This window comes from Hypanus sabinus, chromosome X2 (genome assembly GCF_030144855.1).
Source record: "Hypanus sabinus isolate sHypSab1 chromosome X2, sHypSab1.hap1, whole genome shotgun sequence".
NCBI lineage: Eukaryota > Metazoa > Chordata > Chondrichthyes > Myliobatiformes > Dasyatidae > Hypanus > Hypanus sabinus.
In genome coordinates, this window is record NC_082739.1 from 1,533,584 (window position 1) to 1,549,151 (window position 15,568).

General features: G+C 42.3%; 1 protein-coding gene and 1 long non-coding RNA gene across 9 annotated transcripts in view; one reads left to right on the forward strand and one right to left on the reverse strand.

The window, feature by feature from the left end:
* LOC132385073 (uncharacterized) overlaps positions 1–3,404 on the reverse strand; it is a 34,958-nt gene extending 31,554 nt beyond the window's left edge. Inside the window, exon 1 of the long non-coding RNA XR_009509063.1 lies at positions 3,160–3,404. This is a non-coding gene — a long non-coding RNA (uncharacterized LOC132385073). The remainder of the gene's footprint in view (positions 1–3,159) is intronic.
* LOC132385071 (proprotein convertase subtilisin/kexin type 7-like) overlaps positions 1–15,568 on the forward strand; it is a 310,522-nt gene that overhangs the window by 280,919 nt on the left and 14,035 nt on the right. For all 8 annotated transcript variants that reach the window (XM_059956777.1, XM_059956783.1, XM_059956778.1 and 5 more), the window contains 3 exons: positions 7,750–7,844; positions 12,805–12,901; positions 13,482–13,599. In XM_059956777.1, the coding sequence (XP_059812760.1) occupies positions 7,750–7,844; positions 12,805–12,901; positions 13,482–13,599 (310 nt within the window). The remainder of the gene's footprint in view (positions 1–7,749; positions 7,845–12,804; positions 12,902–13,481; positions 13,600–15,568) is intronic.

Below are 15,568 nucleotides of genomic sequence, written 5' to 3' on the forward strand. Positions count from 1 at the left end.
GAAGGCCCCTTACCTAAGAAAGAGTGCGCTGGCATTAGAGAGGGTCCAGAGGAGATGAGCCCAGGAATGCAGGGGTTAACATATGAGGAGTATTTGTTGGCTTTGGGCCTGTACTCGCTGGCATTTAGAGGAATGATGGAGAGAATCTCATTGAAAATCTTTGAATATTGTAAGGCCTAGATAGAGTGAATGTGGAGAGCAACACACACAAGATGCTGGATAAACTCAGCAGACCTGGCAGCATCTATGGAAAAAGTAAACAATCAATGTTTCGGGCTGAGACCCTTCGTCAGGACTGGGAAAAAGGATGAGAAGTCAATATAAGAAGATGGGGGTAGGGGAGGAAGAATCACAAGGTGATAGGGGTGGGGATGAAGTAAGGAACTGGGAAGTTGATTGGTGAAAGAGATACAGGGCTGGGGAAGGGAGAATCTGATAGGAGAGGACAGAAGGGCATGGAAGTAAGAAAAAGGCGAGGGTCACAGAGGGAGGCAATTCCAGCCAAAGAAGTAAGGTGAGAGAAGAAAGAGGGGATGGAGAATGGTGGAAGGGGGGAGGGCATTACTGGAAGTTTGAGAAATCGATGTTCATGCCATCAGATTGGAGGCTGCCCAGGCGGAATATAAGGTGTTGCTCCTCCAATCTGAGTGTGGCCTCATCACGACAGTAGAAGAGGTCATGGATTGACATGGTGGAATGAACGTTGATTTCTGGTGAAGGGTCTCGGCTTGAAACATCATCTGTTTACTCTTTTGCATAGATGCTGCCTGACCTACTGAGCTCCCCCAGCATTTGGTGTGTTCCTTGGATTTCCAGCATCTGGAGATTTTCTTGTGTTTGTACTTCAAACTAATCTCCATGGTCAGAAGCCTTCTGACCAGGCAGCATGTTCCATGGGTGACATACAGCCATTAGCTGTATCCAGCTGACGTAATACTTTCTTTCATTGGTGGTGGGGGTGGGGGAGGAAAAGGGGAAGCGAGATAAATCTGGTTTTGACATTACAATCATGTTGGCAGTGAAGCAAATAATCTCATTCTAATTCAAATATGAAAAAAAAGCACCAGGTAATTACTGCTGTGCTTGAACCGACCAAAAGCCCAGTGCCTAGGCAGAAATGGAAACCAGCTGTAGCTATTCTCTGCTTGAAAGCAGCTCATTGCGGTAAGGTAAGAATTAATAAGCCATAGTTTACTAACAGTGGATAGAGTGTCCTGTCTGGAACAGACATTTCTCCTGACTGATGCACACTGCAGGAACTAATTACACCAGAGACATACAGAATGTAAAGGCCTGACTTACAATAATTAGACATTTTTTGCAGGAGCTTTGCCCTTTTTTTTACCTCATGTACACAATGCATTACTGAGCTATGGGCCACACAGAGGCTTCTTCTAACAGCTGTATCTCAAATTACGTTCATCTACTTGCACATCAATCATTTTCCTGTCATTAGGCCTAATTCTTGTCAACATTGTCTACCTCCCCACCACTGAGCACATCTACAAGGAGTGTTGCCACAAGAAAGCAGCATCCATCATCAAGGACCCCCACCATCCAGGCCATGCTCTCTTCTCACTGCTGCCATCAGGAAGGAAGTACAAGAGCCTAAGGACCCACACCACCAGGTTCAGCAAGAGTTATTACACTGCAACCATCAGGCTCCTGAACCGGCATGGATAATTTCACTTGCCTAAACTCTGAACTGATTCCACAAACTATAGACACACTTTCAAGGACTCTACAACTCATGTTCTCAGAATTACTTAATTATTATTTTATTTTGTATTTGCATAGTTTGTCTTTAGCCTAATGGTTGTTCATCAGTTTCTGTTTATGTGTAAAAAATTTTTCATAAATTCTATCGTATATCTTTATTGTCCTGTAAATCCCTGCTGGAAAATGAGTCTCAAGGTTCGACGTGTTGTGCAATCAGGGATGCTCTTCTGCACACCTCTGTATTAACATGTGGTTATTTGAGTTACTGTCACCAACCTGTCAGCTTGAACCAGTCTGGCCATTCTCCTCTGACCTCTCTCATTAACGAGGTGTTTTCACCCACAGAACTGCCACTCACTGGATGTTTTTTGATTTTCACACCATTCTCTGTAAATTCTAGAGACTGTTGTGTGTGAAAATCCCAGGATACTCAAACGACCTTGTCTGGCACCAACAATTATTCCACTGTCAAAGTCACTTAGATCACATTTCTTCCCCATTCTGATGTTTGATCAGAACAACAACTGAACCTCTTGACCATGTCTGCATGCTTTTATGTATTGAGTTGCTGCCTATGATTGGCTGATTAAATATTTGTATTAATGAGCAGGTGTACAAGATATGGTCATTGAGTGTATATACAAAAGAAAGATAGTGCAAATAACCTTGCATTCTTGATCAGTGCATTATGTAGTGTCGACTTGAAAGAGTAGGGGGAAAACACAAACAAACATAGCAGCATTGCCACAAAGTGGTCACTCAACTAATGCCACAGACCACCAGACTGTGACTTCAGAGCTCTGTTAGACCCCTTTTTAATATTTAACGTTTCCCATATGAATAAGGCAATGTGCCTAGAGAGCCCCTAAATGTCACCATGTTTCCAACACCTGCTCTTTATCAGGACTGGAAAGGAAGAAACATAGAAAACCTACAGCACAATACAGGCCCTTCGGCCCACAAAGCTGTACCAAACATGTCCTTACCTGAGAAATTACCGAGGGTTACCCATAGCCCTCTATTTTTCTGAGCTCCATATATCTGTCCAGGAGTCTCTATTGTATCCGCCTCCACCACCTTCGCCATTAGCCCATTCCACGCACTCACCACTCTCTGTGTAAAAAAAACCCCGACATCTCCTTTGTACCTACTTTCAAGCACCTTAAACCTGTGCCCTCTCATGCCAGCCATTTCAGCCCTGGGAAAAAGACTCTGACTATGCATACGATCAATGCCTCTCATCATCTTATACACCTTGTTTGAGACATCACCTTTTGAAGGTGTCCTTGATGAAGGGGAGGCTAGTGCCCATGATGGAGCTGGCTGAGTTTACAACTTTCTGCTGCTTTTTCCAGTCCTGTGCATTGGATCCTCTATACCAGATATGCATCCAGTCAGAAAACTCTCCACAGTACATCTGTAGAAATTTGCCAGACCTACCAAATCTCCTCAAATTCAGAATGAAGTTTTGTCATTGGCATGATTGCATCAATATGCTTGACCCAGAATAGATCCTGTGAGATGTGGATGTCCAGGAGCTCGAAGCTTCCACCCTTTCTGCTGCCTTGACTGTGTAGGATGTGTTCTGAGATACAGGACATCCTGCAGTGAATGATTTACCTTCTGACACCTTTTCATCTACAGGCATGTCAGGAATGTAATGGAGTTAACCAAATGAATGCAGTTCCTAAAGCAACCTACTTGATTGGTATGCTGTCCTATTCATCCAGTTGCCTCAGCAATGATCCCTCTAAGGTGTGCGTGTGTGCATGTGCGCATATCTTTTGCCACTAGTGCACAAAGGAATTTAAACTGTGCACGAAAGGTTGTCACCCTCTACCTCGTTGGCATGTTAGTATATTTCACAATTGTACACAATCACATTTCCTTTCCGTTTTCTGATGTGGATGATGTTGACAACGTGGAGTTTGCGATTATTCGTTTGCAGATTTTAGAACTGGCTTATTTATTCTGTTTTTATTGAAGAAATTATTGATTCACTATGTCGAATTCCAAAGAAGCAAAGGCCGTGAAGCGCAAAAGAACTGCTCGTTCATTTAAAGCAGAACGGGTAAATGAAACAGTAGAAACTACTACACCGAAAGCTCATGAGGTCAGGAACGTGCAGTTACGAGAAATATTTATGTACAATACAGAAACTGGTGTTACCTGCGTGTATTGTCATGATGCAAAAGTTGCTGGAGAACTTGCAAGTTGGAAGAACTGGAGCTGTATTCCTTGAGTTCAAGAGAATGAGGGGGATCTTATAGAAACATTCCAAATGTTAAAAGGCCTGAACAGATTAGATATGACACAGTTATTTCCCATGGTAAGGGAGTCTAGGATAAAACAGCACGACTTCAGGGTTGAAGAAAGTCCATTTAGAACAGATGCGGAGAAATTACTTTAGTCAGAGGGTGGTAAATCTGTGGAATTTGTTGCCACGATCGGCTGTGGAGGCCAAGTCATTGGGTGCATTTAAGGCAGAGATAGATAGGTTCTTGATTAGCCAGGGCATCAAAGGGTATGGGGAGAAGGCAGGGGAGTGGGGATGACTGGAAGAATTAGATCAGCCCATGATTGAATGGCGGAGCAGTCTTGATGGGCCAAATGGCCTGCTTCGACTCCTATATCTTATGGTCTTCCAACACTAGGAGAGGCAACTCCAGCCTCCAATGGACTCGCAGATTCACAGATGTTGGTCTTCAGATTCAGGTTTATTTATCACATGTACATTGAAATCTCCAATGGAGTGTGTTGATACAGAAGTCATTTGCTGAACGGCATTCTTCAGTGGTATAACTTTTCTTGTGGTATGTATCCACTCACTTTTGAAAGCGTTGGTGGGCACACAATGGTTAAGCTGAACAAACTGTTACTATGAAGCAATCTGAGATTAAACAATGTTTATACAATAGCCAATACTTGTGAGTATCAAGCTTGCACATCAAATTTATAGAGCCCACAAGGAATGTCTCAAATCTGAGATATTTGAATAAGTCTGATATTTTTCTTGCTGTTTTTCAGCAAGCAATTTGTCTCTTAGAGAACTCTGTTTTATAAAAAAAACTTCCTCGTGTGTTCCTGAATACTGCTAAGAATGTAGTCTACATTATTTCTGGTTGGATTTTGCTTATACTTACTGTAAATATTTTTTTATTTTGCTCCAATGCAAGGTAATGAAGGACATGGTGTATAATGTTATTATGTGCAGTCTAGCATCAAAATAAAAACATTCACTCCAAAGGCAAAATGTTTGCAGTGGAACATTTAATATGGTTACTTAGTTGCTTAATCTTGGCTAGAACCCAAACAGAAATAATTAATAAGATGTCATATTCAAAGAAAAGGTGTAAAGCTAATGCAAGCAACATAATTATTTCAAAGTTCAAATTAAATTTATTATCAAAGTACATATACAGAATGTCACCATATGCAAGCTAGAGATTTATTGTCTTGTGAGCATTCACAGTAAATACCAGAAACACAATAGAATCAATGAAAGACCACACCAACAGGACAGACCCTATGTGCAAAAGACAACAAAACTGTGCAAATACAAAAAGAGAGAAAAAAGAAATAATAATAATAAATAAGTAAACAATAAATATCAAGAACATGAGATGAAGAGTCCTTGAAAGTGAGTCCATATGTTGTGGAAACAGTTCAGTGATGGGGTGAGTGAAGTTATCCCCTCTGGTTCAATAGCATGATGGTTGAGGGGTAGTAACTGTTCCTGAACTGGTGGTATGGGATGTCATGCTGAAAACATCCAGAAAATCAGCATCTATGCAGAGATTTTAATGAGTTTTCATTGGAATCACGCCTAAGAGCTGTGAGGTAATGTTGCAACTCTATAAAACTCTGGAATATTGTGCTCAGCTCTGGTTGCCTCATTATATAGTACATGCAAGCTTTAGAGAAGATGCAGAGGAGATTTACCAGGATTAGAAAGAATGCCTTATGGGGATAGGTTGAGCAAGGTAGGGCTTTTCTCTTTGGAGCCAAGGAGGATGTAAGTGACTTGATAGAGGTATACTAGATGACAAGAGGCATAGATTTAGACAAAAACTTCTTCTCAGGGCAGAAATGACTAAAATGAAAGGAATAATTTTAAGGTGATTGGAGGAAAGTATAGGGGGGGATGTCAAAGGTACATTATTTACCCAAAGAGTGGTGGGTGCAGGGAACACCCTGCCAGGTGTGGTGGTAGAGGTAGATATATTGGGGACATCTAAGTAACTCTTGCATAGACACACGGATGATAGATAAATGGAGGGCTATGTAGTAGGGAAGGGTTAGATTGATCTTGGAATAGGTTAAAAGGTCAGCACAACACTATGGGCCAAAGGGCCTGTATTGTGCTGTAATGATTTATGTTTTGCATTTGATATAATTGTATCTGGTCAATGTCTGTTCCAGTGAAAAGGTCTCACGCTGAAACATTAACACCTTTGAAGACATAAGAAACTGCAGATGCTGGAAATCTGGAGCAACACACAAAGGAGTTGGGGGGGCTCAGCAGGCCAGGCAGCATCTATGGAGGAAAATGGACTGTTAATGTTTTGGGTCAAGGGCTGAAAAGAAAGAAGGGAGATGGCCAGTATAAAAAGGTGGGGGAAAGGGGTGTAGTAAGAGAGGGCAGGTAATGGGTGGATCCAGGTGAGGAGGAGGGAGGTGATAGGCAGATGAGGGAGACAGAGAGTGGAAATGACAGAAGAAGCTGGGAGGTGATAGATATAAATGACAAAGGCATGAAGAAAATTAAATCTGATAGGAGAGGACAGAGGGTCACAGATTAAAGGGAAGGGGATCGTGTGAAGGGAAGAAGGAATGTGTGAGTGATAAGCAGATGGAGAGGGGAAAGAGATGCGGTGATAAGGACCAGTGGGATCAGTAGGTATAAAGAAGGGAGGGGAGCAGAATGGAATGTTTAGCTCCATTTCTCTCTCCACAGATACTGCTTAACATTCTAAGCCTTCCAAGCATTTTCTGTTGTATTTTGGATTTTTTTGGTTGTGATTGGATATTTATCCTGTGGATAAAATCCGAACAGGACATCAGCAAGACCAAAGACCTGATTGTGGATTTCAGGAAGGGTAAGATGAGGAAGCACATGCCAATCCTCATAGAGGGATCAGAAGTGGAGAGAGTGAGCAGTGTCAATTTTCTGGGTGTCAAGATCTCTGAGGATCTAACCTGGTCCCAACATATCGATACAGTTATAAAGAAGGCCGTGGAGAGCATTCTGACAGGCTCTAACACTGTCTGGTATGGAGGGGTTATTGCACAGGACTGAAACAAGCTGCATAGAGTTGTAAATTTAGCTGGTTTCATCTTGGGTACTAGCCTACAAAGTACCCAGGACATCTTCCCATTATTAATGGCCTCCAGCACCCAGGACATGCCCTTTTCTCACTGTTACCATCAGGTAGGAGGTACAGAAGCCTGAAGGCACACAGTCAGTGATTCAGGAACAGCTTCTTCCCCTCTGCCACCCGATTCCTAAATCGACATTGAGCACTACTTCACTACTTTTTTATTTCTGATTTTGAACTACTTATTTTAAATTAACTATTTACTAGACATATATATTTAATGTAATTTAGTTTTTTTCTCTATATTTATTTATCATGTATTTCATTGTACTGTTGCTGTAAAGTTAGCAAATTTAACGACATACTGTATGCCATTGATATTAAACTGGATTGATTCTGATTCTGATCATTTGGCAGATTAGTTTGAGTAAAATGATATTTTGGATACTGAGTGCCACAGTGTTCAATTCTGCCTCTCCAGGTGTGGTAATCATTTACTCGTGCAGTCCAGTAATGAATGTGACATGGGAAGGGAATGGTTATAGAGTCATAGAGCACTAAAAGCACAGAAACAGACCAAGATGTGTAGCTGAACTTGAGTGGATTAACAGCCCATGCCATGACTTGTAAACAGTTTTGCTAAGTGAGCTTACAAATCACCCATTTAAGTATGAAGGTAGATTAACTCCAGTCTTTGCTTTCCTCCTTACAGAGATAATTCTGGCCTCACTGACTGGATGTATTCCACGGTGCGATGCTGGGGTGAGAGGGCACAAGGCATCTACAAGTTGGTCATTCGTGATTTGGGTAAGTGCGGAGGCCATAGGAAATGAAGTAACTCAACACAGGATCAACATAACATCACAAACACAAGAAATTTTGCAGCTGTTAGAAATCCAGAGCAACACAGACAAAATGCTGGAGGAACTCAGCAGATCAGGTAACATTTATAGAGAGAGGAATAAACTGTCAATGTTTTGGGCAAAGATCCTTCGTCAAGACAGGAAACAGCATTCAGAATAAGAAGGAAGAGAGGAATGAAAGGTTTAGAAGCTGGCAAATGATAGGTGAGACCAGGTGAGGAGGAAGGTGGGTGGGTGCAGGGAAATGTGATGAAGTGAGAAGCTGGGAGGTGATAGGTGGAAGCGGTATAGGGCTGAAGAGAAAGGAATCTGATGGGAGAGGAGAGTGGACCATGGAGGAAAGGGAAGGAGGAGGGGAACCAGTGGGAAGTGAAAGGCAGGTGAAAAGAGAAGGGGTGGGACAGAAACCAGAATGGGGAATGGAAAAGCAGAGATGAGATGGGGGAGACATTACCAAATGGCTAACCATATCAATTCGACTTCCTATTCATATTCTGACTCGTCTGTCCATAGTATCCTCTACTGCCATGGTGAGGTCATTCTCAGGTTGGAGGAGCAACACCTCATATTCTGATCTGCATAGCCGCCAAACTGATAGCATGAGCATCAATTTTTCAAAATCATCAAAGTACATACTGTATGCGTCAGCATTCACAACCTTGAGATTCATTTTCTTGCAGGCATTTACAGGAAAATAAAGAAATACGATAGAATTTATGAAAGCTATACATAAAAAAGACAAATTATGCTAATTTTTAAAAGCTAATGCTGAGAACATGAGTAGTAGAGTAATTGAAAGTGAATCTGTAGATTGTGGAATCAGTTCAGTGTTGAGGTGAGTGAAGTTATCCACGCCAGTTCAGAACCTTGATGGTTGTTCCTGAACCTGGTGGCGTGGGACCTTAGGCATCTGTGCCTCCTACTTGATGGTAGAAGTGAGCATGGCTTGGATGGTGAGATCCTTGACAGATGCTGCTTTCTTGTGGAAGCGCTCCTTGTAAATATGCTCAATGATGGGGGAAGCCTTACCTATGATGGACTGGGCTGTCTCCACCACTTTCTGTAGACTCTTTTGTTTCTGGACATCGGTGTTTCCATGCCAGGCTGTACGTGGCCAGTCAGGATATTCTCCACTGTGCATCTATAGAAGTTTGTGGAAGATTTAGATGACATTCTGAATCTACGCAAGCTTTTAAGAAAGTAGAAGCGCTGTCAATCCTTCTTTGTAATGGCACTTAAGTGCTGCTGGACCCAGGACAAATGCTCTGATATGATCATGGCAAAGAATGTAAAGTTACTGACCCTCTCCACCTTTGATCCCTTAATGGGGACCAGATTCTTCCGCTATAATCAGCTCTTTGGTCTTGCTGACTTTGAGTAAGAGGTTGCTATTGTGGCACCACTGAGCCAGATTTTCAATCTCCCTCCTATAAACTGATTCTTCACCACCTTTGTTTCAGCCAGCAACAGCGGTGTTGTCAACAAACTTGAATATGACATTGGAGCTGTGCTTAGACTCACAGTCATAAGAGTAAAACGAGTAGAGCAGGGGACTAAACACACAGGCTTATGCTGAACCTGTGCTGGTGGAGATAGTGTTTTTGGCAATCTGAACTGACTGGGGTCTACAAGTGAGGTAATCCGGGATCCAGTTGCACAAGGAGGTTGATGGTAAGGAAGCGTCGAGGGTGGGGGGATATAGAAAGGCAAACTGAATAAATGGGAACCTGACAGATGGACTATAATGCAGAAATATTTGAAATCATTAATTTGGTGAAAAAAGTATAACAACAGGTTAGTTTTTAAGAGTTGGAAGTGACTTGCTGGACAGAAGGAGCTGGATATTCTAGTAAAGGAACCACTGAAAATGTAATGTGCAGGTACAGTAAGCAAAAAAGGAAACCAAATGGTATTTTGGATGTTATTGCAATGGGATTTGAACAGTAAAGACAGCTGACATGAGGAAATCTGCAGATGCTAGAAATTCAAGCAACACACTCAAAATGTTGGTGGAACACAGCAGGCCAAGCAGCATCTATAGGGAGAAGCACTGTCGATGTTTTGGGCCGAAACACTTCGTCAGGACTGACTTTGACAGTGCTTCTTCCTGTAGATGCTGCCTGGCCGGCTGCGTTCCACCAGCATTTTGTCAGTAAAGACAGCAAAATGCAATTCTACAGGGCACTGGTAAGAGTGCAGCACAAATATTGCCTGGATGATCTCCTTATCAACAAGGCAAGATATTTATAATAGAATGCACAGAGGTTCACTGCATTCATTCTCAGGATGTGGGGATTGTTGTATGAGGGTGTTTAATCAGATCTGGCCCTATACCCTCCAGAATCTAGAGGGATAGGAGGTAATCTCACTTAGAAACAAAGAAAACCTACAGCACAATACAGGCCCTTCGGCCCACAAAGTTGTGATGAACATGTCCCTACCTTAGAAATTACTCGGCTTACCCATAGCCCTCTATTTTACTAAGCTCCATGTACCTATCCAAAAGTCTCTTAAATCATATCTGCCTCCACCACCGTTGCCAGCAGCCCATTCCACGTACTCACGACTCTCTGAGTAAAAAACTTACCCCTGACATCTCCTCTGTACCTATTTCCAAGCACCATAAACCTGTATCCTCTTGTATCAACCTGGGAAAAAGCCTCTGACTATCCACACAATCTATATCATCTTATACACCTCTATCAGGTCACCTTTCATCCTCCATCGCTCCAAGGAGAAAAGGCCAAGTTCACTCAACCTATTCTCGTAAGGCATGCTCCCCAATCCAGGTAATATTTTTGTAAATCTCCTGTGCACCCTTTCTATGGTTTCCACATCCTTCCTGTAGTGAGGTGAACAGAACTGAGCACAGTACTCCAAGTGGGGTCTGATCACGGTCCTATATAGCTGCAACATTATCTCTCGGCTCCTAAATTCAATTCCATGATTGATGAAGGCCAATACACCGTACGCCTTCTTAACCACAGAGTCAACCCGCGCAGCTGCTTTGAGTGTCCTATGGACTCGGACCCCAAGATCCCTCTGATCCTCCACAATGCCAACAGTCTTACCATTAATACAATATTCTGCCATCATACTTGACCTACCAAAATGAACCACTTCACACTTATTTAGGTTGAACTCCATCTGCCACTTCTCAGCCCAGTTTTGCATCCTATCAATGTCCCGCTGTAACCTCTGACAGCCCTCCACACTATCCACAACACCTTCAACCTTCGTGTCATCAGCAAACTTACTAACCCATCCCTCCACTTCCTCATCTAGGTCATTTATAAAAATCACCAAGAGTAAGGGTCCCAGAACAGATCCCTAAGGTACTCCACTGGTCACTGGCCTCCATGCACTCTTTGCCTTCTGTGGGCAAGCCAGTCCTGGATCCACAAAGCAAGGTCCCCTTGGATCCCATGCCTCCTTACTTTCTCAATAAGCCTTGCATGGGGTACCTTATCAAATGCCTTGCTGAAATCCATATACACTACATCTACTGCTCTTCCTTCATCAATGTGTTTAGTCACATCCTCAAAAAATTCAATCAGGCTCGTTAGGCACGACCTGCCCTCGACAAAGCCTGCTGACTATTCCTAATCATATTAAACCTCTCCAAATTAATTTTTAGACAAAGGTCAATAGATTTTTGATAGCAATTAACTTAAATGTTACCCAAGGCATTCAGGAATCTGGACATCAGCAATGATCTTGATTAAGGTGGTAGAGCAGGTTTGAGGGGCCAAATCACCCAGCCCTGAACCTTATTTCTCTCCCGTTCAGAAGAAGCGTTTGAACTCTCTTTTCCACAGATGCTGCTTGATCTGATGTGTTTGCAGCAGTTTTTGTTTTACTTTCTGATCTCTAGTATCTGCAGATTTTTTTTTTGGATTTTCATAGGTATTCTAGTGTCAGTTTAACTTTCCAGACAAACATTGAAAGAGATATTCCATGTTATAAAATAAAAGGAATGGAGGGTTATGGGCTAAATGCAGGTCGGTGGGACTAAGTGAGAGTAAGTGTTCGGCATGGACTAGAAGGGCCAAGATGGCCCGTTTCTGTGCTGTAATTGTTATATGGTTGTGTGCTTATATAGAAAATTGTTTCCATTGGTAGTTGAGACTAGAACTAGGGGACATTGCCTCAAGATTCAGGGGAGAAGATTTAGTACGGAGACGAGGAGAAACTGTCTTTCCCAGAGAGTGGTGAATCTGTGGAATTCGCTGCCCAGGGAAGCAGTTGAGGCTTCTTCACTAAATATATTTAAGATATAGTTAGATAGGTTTTTACGTAGTAAGGGAATTATGGGTTATGGGGAAAAGGCAGGTAGATGGAGCTGAGTTTACAGACAGATCAGCCGTGATCTTATTGAATGACTGGGCAGGCTTGATGGGCCGGATGGCCTACTCCTTCTCCTATTTCTTATGTTCAGAATAGATGCAGAATTTTGTGGATTAATACTTAATAACATAAAATAGTTGAAGGATGATTGTAGGCATTAATCTGTTACAAAAGTACGATATTTGGCAACAGATTTTATTTTAGTTTAGAGATACAGCATGGGACAGGCGCTTCCAGCTCTTCGAGCTACACTGCCCAGCAACCCACTGATTTAACTCTCACCTAATAACCGAGGACAATTTACAATGATCAACGAACCTTCTAAACAGTACGCCTTTGGACTGTGGGAGGAAACCGGATCATCCAGAGAAAACCCACTCATTCCTTGGGGAGGATCTACAGTCTACTTACAGAGGACGTGGAATTGAACTCCAAGCTTGGACGTCCTGAACTGTATTAGTGTCACTGTAACCACTATGCTACCATGGCGCATTTTACATCTCGCTCCAATCTAAAAGAGATGTTATAGTGCTCATCCTCTCTCTGTCTTCACTCAGACACCAACCCTCAGCGAAAGGATGGATTCCTCAATCAATGGCAGCTCACACTGTATGGTTCTTCCTGGTCATTTGAAGACGTCAAGCAACGCCAGAGGTAAATCCTTGGTCACATGTTGACAGAGTAACATCCTCCCCCAAGATATTTTTTTCCGTGCCAATTAGTTGACAATCAGATGGGGATGGAGGTGAAATGGGTAAAGGTGGGGTGGGGGCAGAGAGGGGAAAGACTGTATGTTTCTCACAGTTTGTATTTTTTAATTTAAAAAATTCTTTTTGTATTCTTGGGTCTGGCCACAGTACCTATGCAATGGCCATGATTTGACCTTCCTCCTCAAAATCCATATCCTTGGCACTAAAAATGTCTCCTTTTCTCACAGAGGTGATTGAGATTAATGTGCCTCAAGTGCTTAATGTGCTAAAAAAAACTCAGCAGGTCAGACAGATGAAGACAAAGGGTTGGCCAGTGTTTTGGGTTGAGACCCTGCATCAGGATTGGATTTTGAACAAACGTCTTGAATAAATTAATAAAAATATCCCTCTCATTCTCCTGAGAAAGCTTGAGCCACGATTTGCCTTCAGAGAGCTCAGTTGTTGGGAAGGGCTTGCCATGCATCAAAACATTCATTAGTTAAGCAACCATCATATTTAACTGTGTGCTTCTTGACATTACCAAGGGTGGTTGAAGAAGCTATGAGTGGAAAATTCCTGAACGACAGCTTTTCATTGCCTTGTCCCCCTGGACTGGAGATCTCAGATCAGGAATGGAATTATATGTCTCCCAACACACTCAAGGTAACATTTATCATAGCATCTCAACACCTTTTGCACACCACAATAGGACAGGACTGTGCACCTGACCCTTGGGATTGTGAGACTGGTACTGGAAGTGAAAGTACTGCCAGAGTAGTAAGAAGTACAATAGTATAAGTACCTGGTGGATAGGTACATGGAGGTGAGGGGTTTGAAGGGACATGGGCTGAATTGGGACTAGCTAGGTGGACAACCTAGTCAGCATAGTCTCACTGTGCTGAAGGGCCTATATCTGTGCTGTATTCCTCTATGACTCTATAAAACTAAAAGGTATAAATTAAAAAAACATCATGTTTAAAAAATATATCAGAAATACACAGCATCTCAAGCAGCATCTGAATAAACAAGTCAGTTTAATGTTTCAAAGGGGAACACTGATCAGAACCAATCTAATTACACCTGAAACACGAACCTTCAAATTCTGACAAAACCCCTGGTTTATCTCTCAATTTTTCACTTCATATGAGAGGAAATGGCACTTGTCTTGGGCCTTTGATTAAAATCTGCTTATATAGTTAACCATTACTGTAGTCCCCTGTTCAGTGCTATACAGGTATAAAACATTGACGTATCAGCCAATGAGCTGTAATTGGCTTCAGGGCTAGTTATCTAGGAAGTAGTGTCCGTGATACCTGCCCTAACCCCCAACAATACTGCTGAAAGATGCTGTTGTGTGGCATTCGGGTGAAAGTTGGTTTAACCTTGCATGGAACGATAAGTATTGGATGAGCTCCAGAAATCTGAGTTCAAATCCCGGCACAATTCAATTTAGATATTAAATTTGGTTAATTCTAGAATTAAACAATGAAACTGCCAAATTATCCCTAAAATATCTTTTAGTTCATAGTTGGCACTTAGGGCAAGAGTCCTGTCATCCATACCAGGTCTGGTTTATGTATATCTAGACCCATCATGTGTATGACTGAGTGATCTCTGGAAATGTACGGCAAGTTACTCAGTTCAAGGGTAATTGTTGATAGGTAACAAATGAAGTGGCCCCCATATCAGCTGAATAAATTGACTTCAGAACATAGAACAATACAACACAGTACAGGTCCTTTGTCCCATGATGTTGTGACAACACTTTAACCTACTCCAAGATCAATCTAACCCTTCCCTCCTGTGCAACCCTCCATTTTCCTTTCATCCATGTGGCTGTCTAAGTTTCTTAAAAGTCTCTAATGTGTCTGCCTCTACCACTTCCCTAGACAGTGTGTTCCATTCACCCACCACACTCTGTGTAAATAAAATTCCTACTTCTGACATCTCCCTCAATCCAGTCATCTTAAAATAAAGAAAGAAACTCAGCTCAATCAGTTGGTGTTGGTGTTTATAGAGTCACAAGGTCACAGGCCCTTCAGCCCACCTACTCCATGCTGACCTTCAAACACCTATTTGCATTCCTCCCATATTGATTCTCCCACATTTCTGTCAACTCATCCCCCCCCCTCCACCTTAAGACGGGGGTGATTTACAGAGGCCAGTTGACCTATCAACCGAGACATCTTTGGGCTGTGGGAGGAAACCAGAGCACAAGGTGGAAAACTTCACACAGACAGTACCGAATGTCAGAATTGAACCCTGGTCAATGGAACATGGAGGTAGCAGCTCTACCAGCTATAGCAAATGTGCCAGCCCTAATTTCACTCCTGAGTAATCTGCCTAATCTCATGTGCTCATCTTGTTTTCAATACCCTTCCTTTCTGTCACCTACTGAACATTACCTGTGATTCCTTTCTTTATTGCCTCTGACATCTGAAGTGTTGTGCTTTCCATAGGCAAGGAAAGCTTTGTTGGAGATAGTGAGAAATCTAATTCCAGATGATGATCCTCAATTGGGAACCCACAGCCAAATCAATATTGGCAAGGGGGCAGGGGTGGGAGAGTATCAAAATTGGTCAGTTAACTGGGAAATAAGCAATAACAGAATACAAAATGTTTCTCTTCTCAG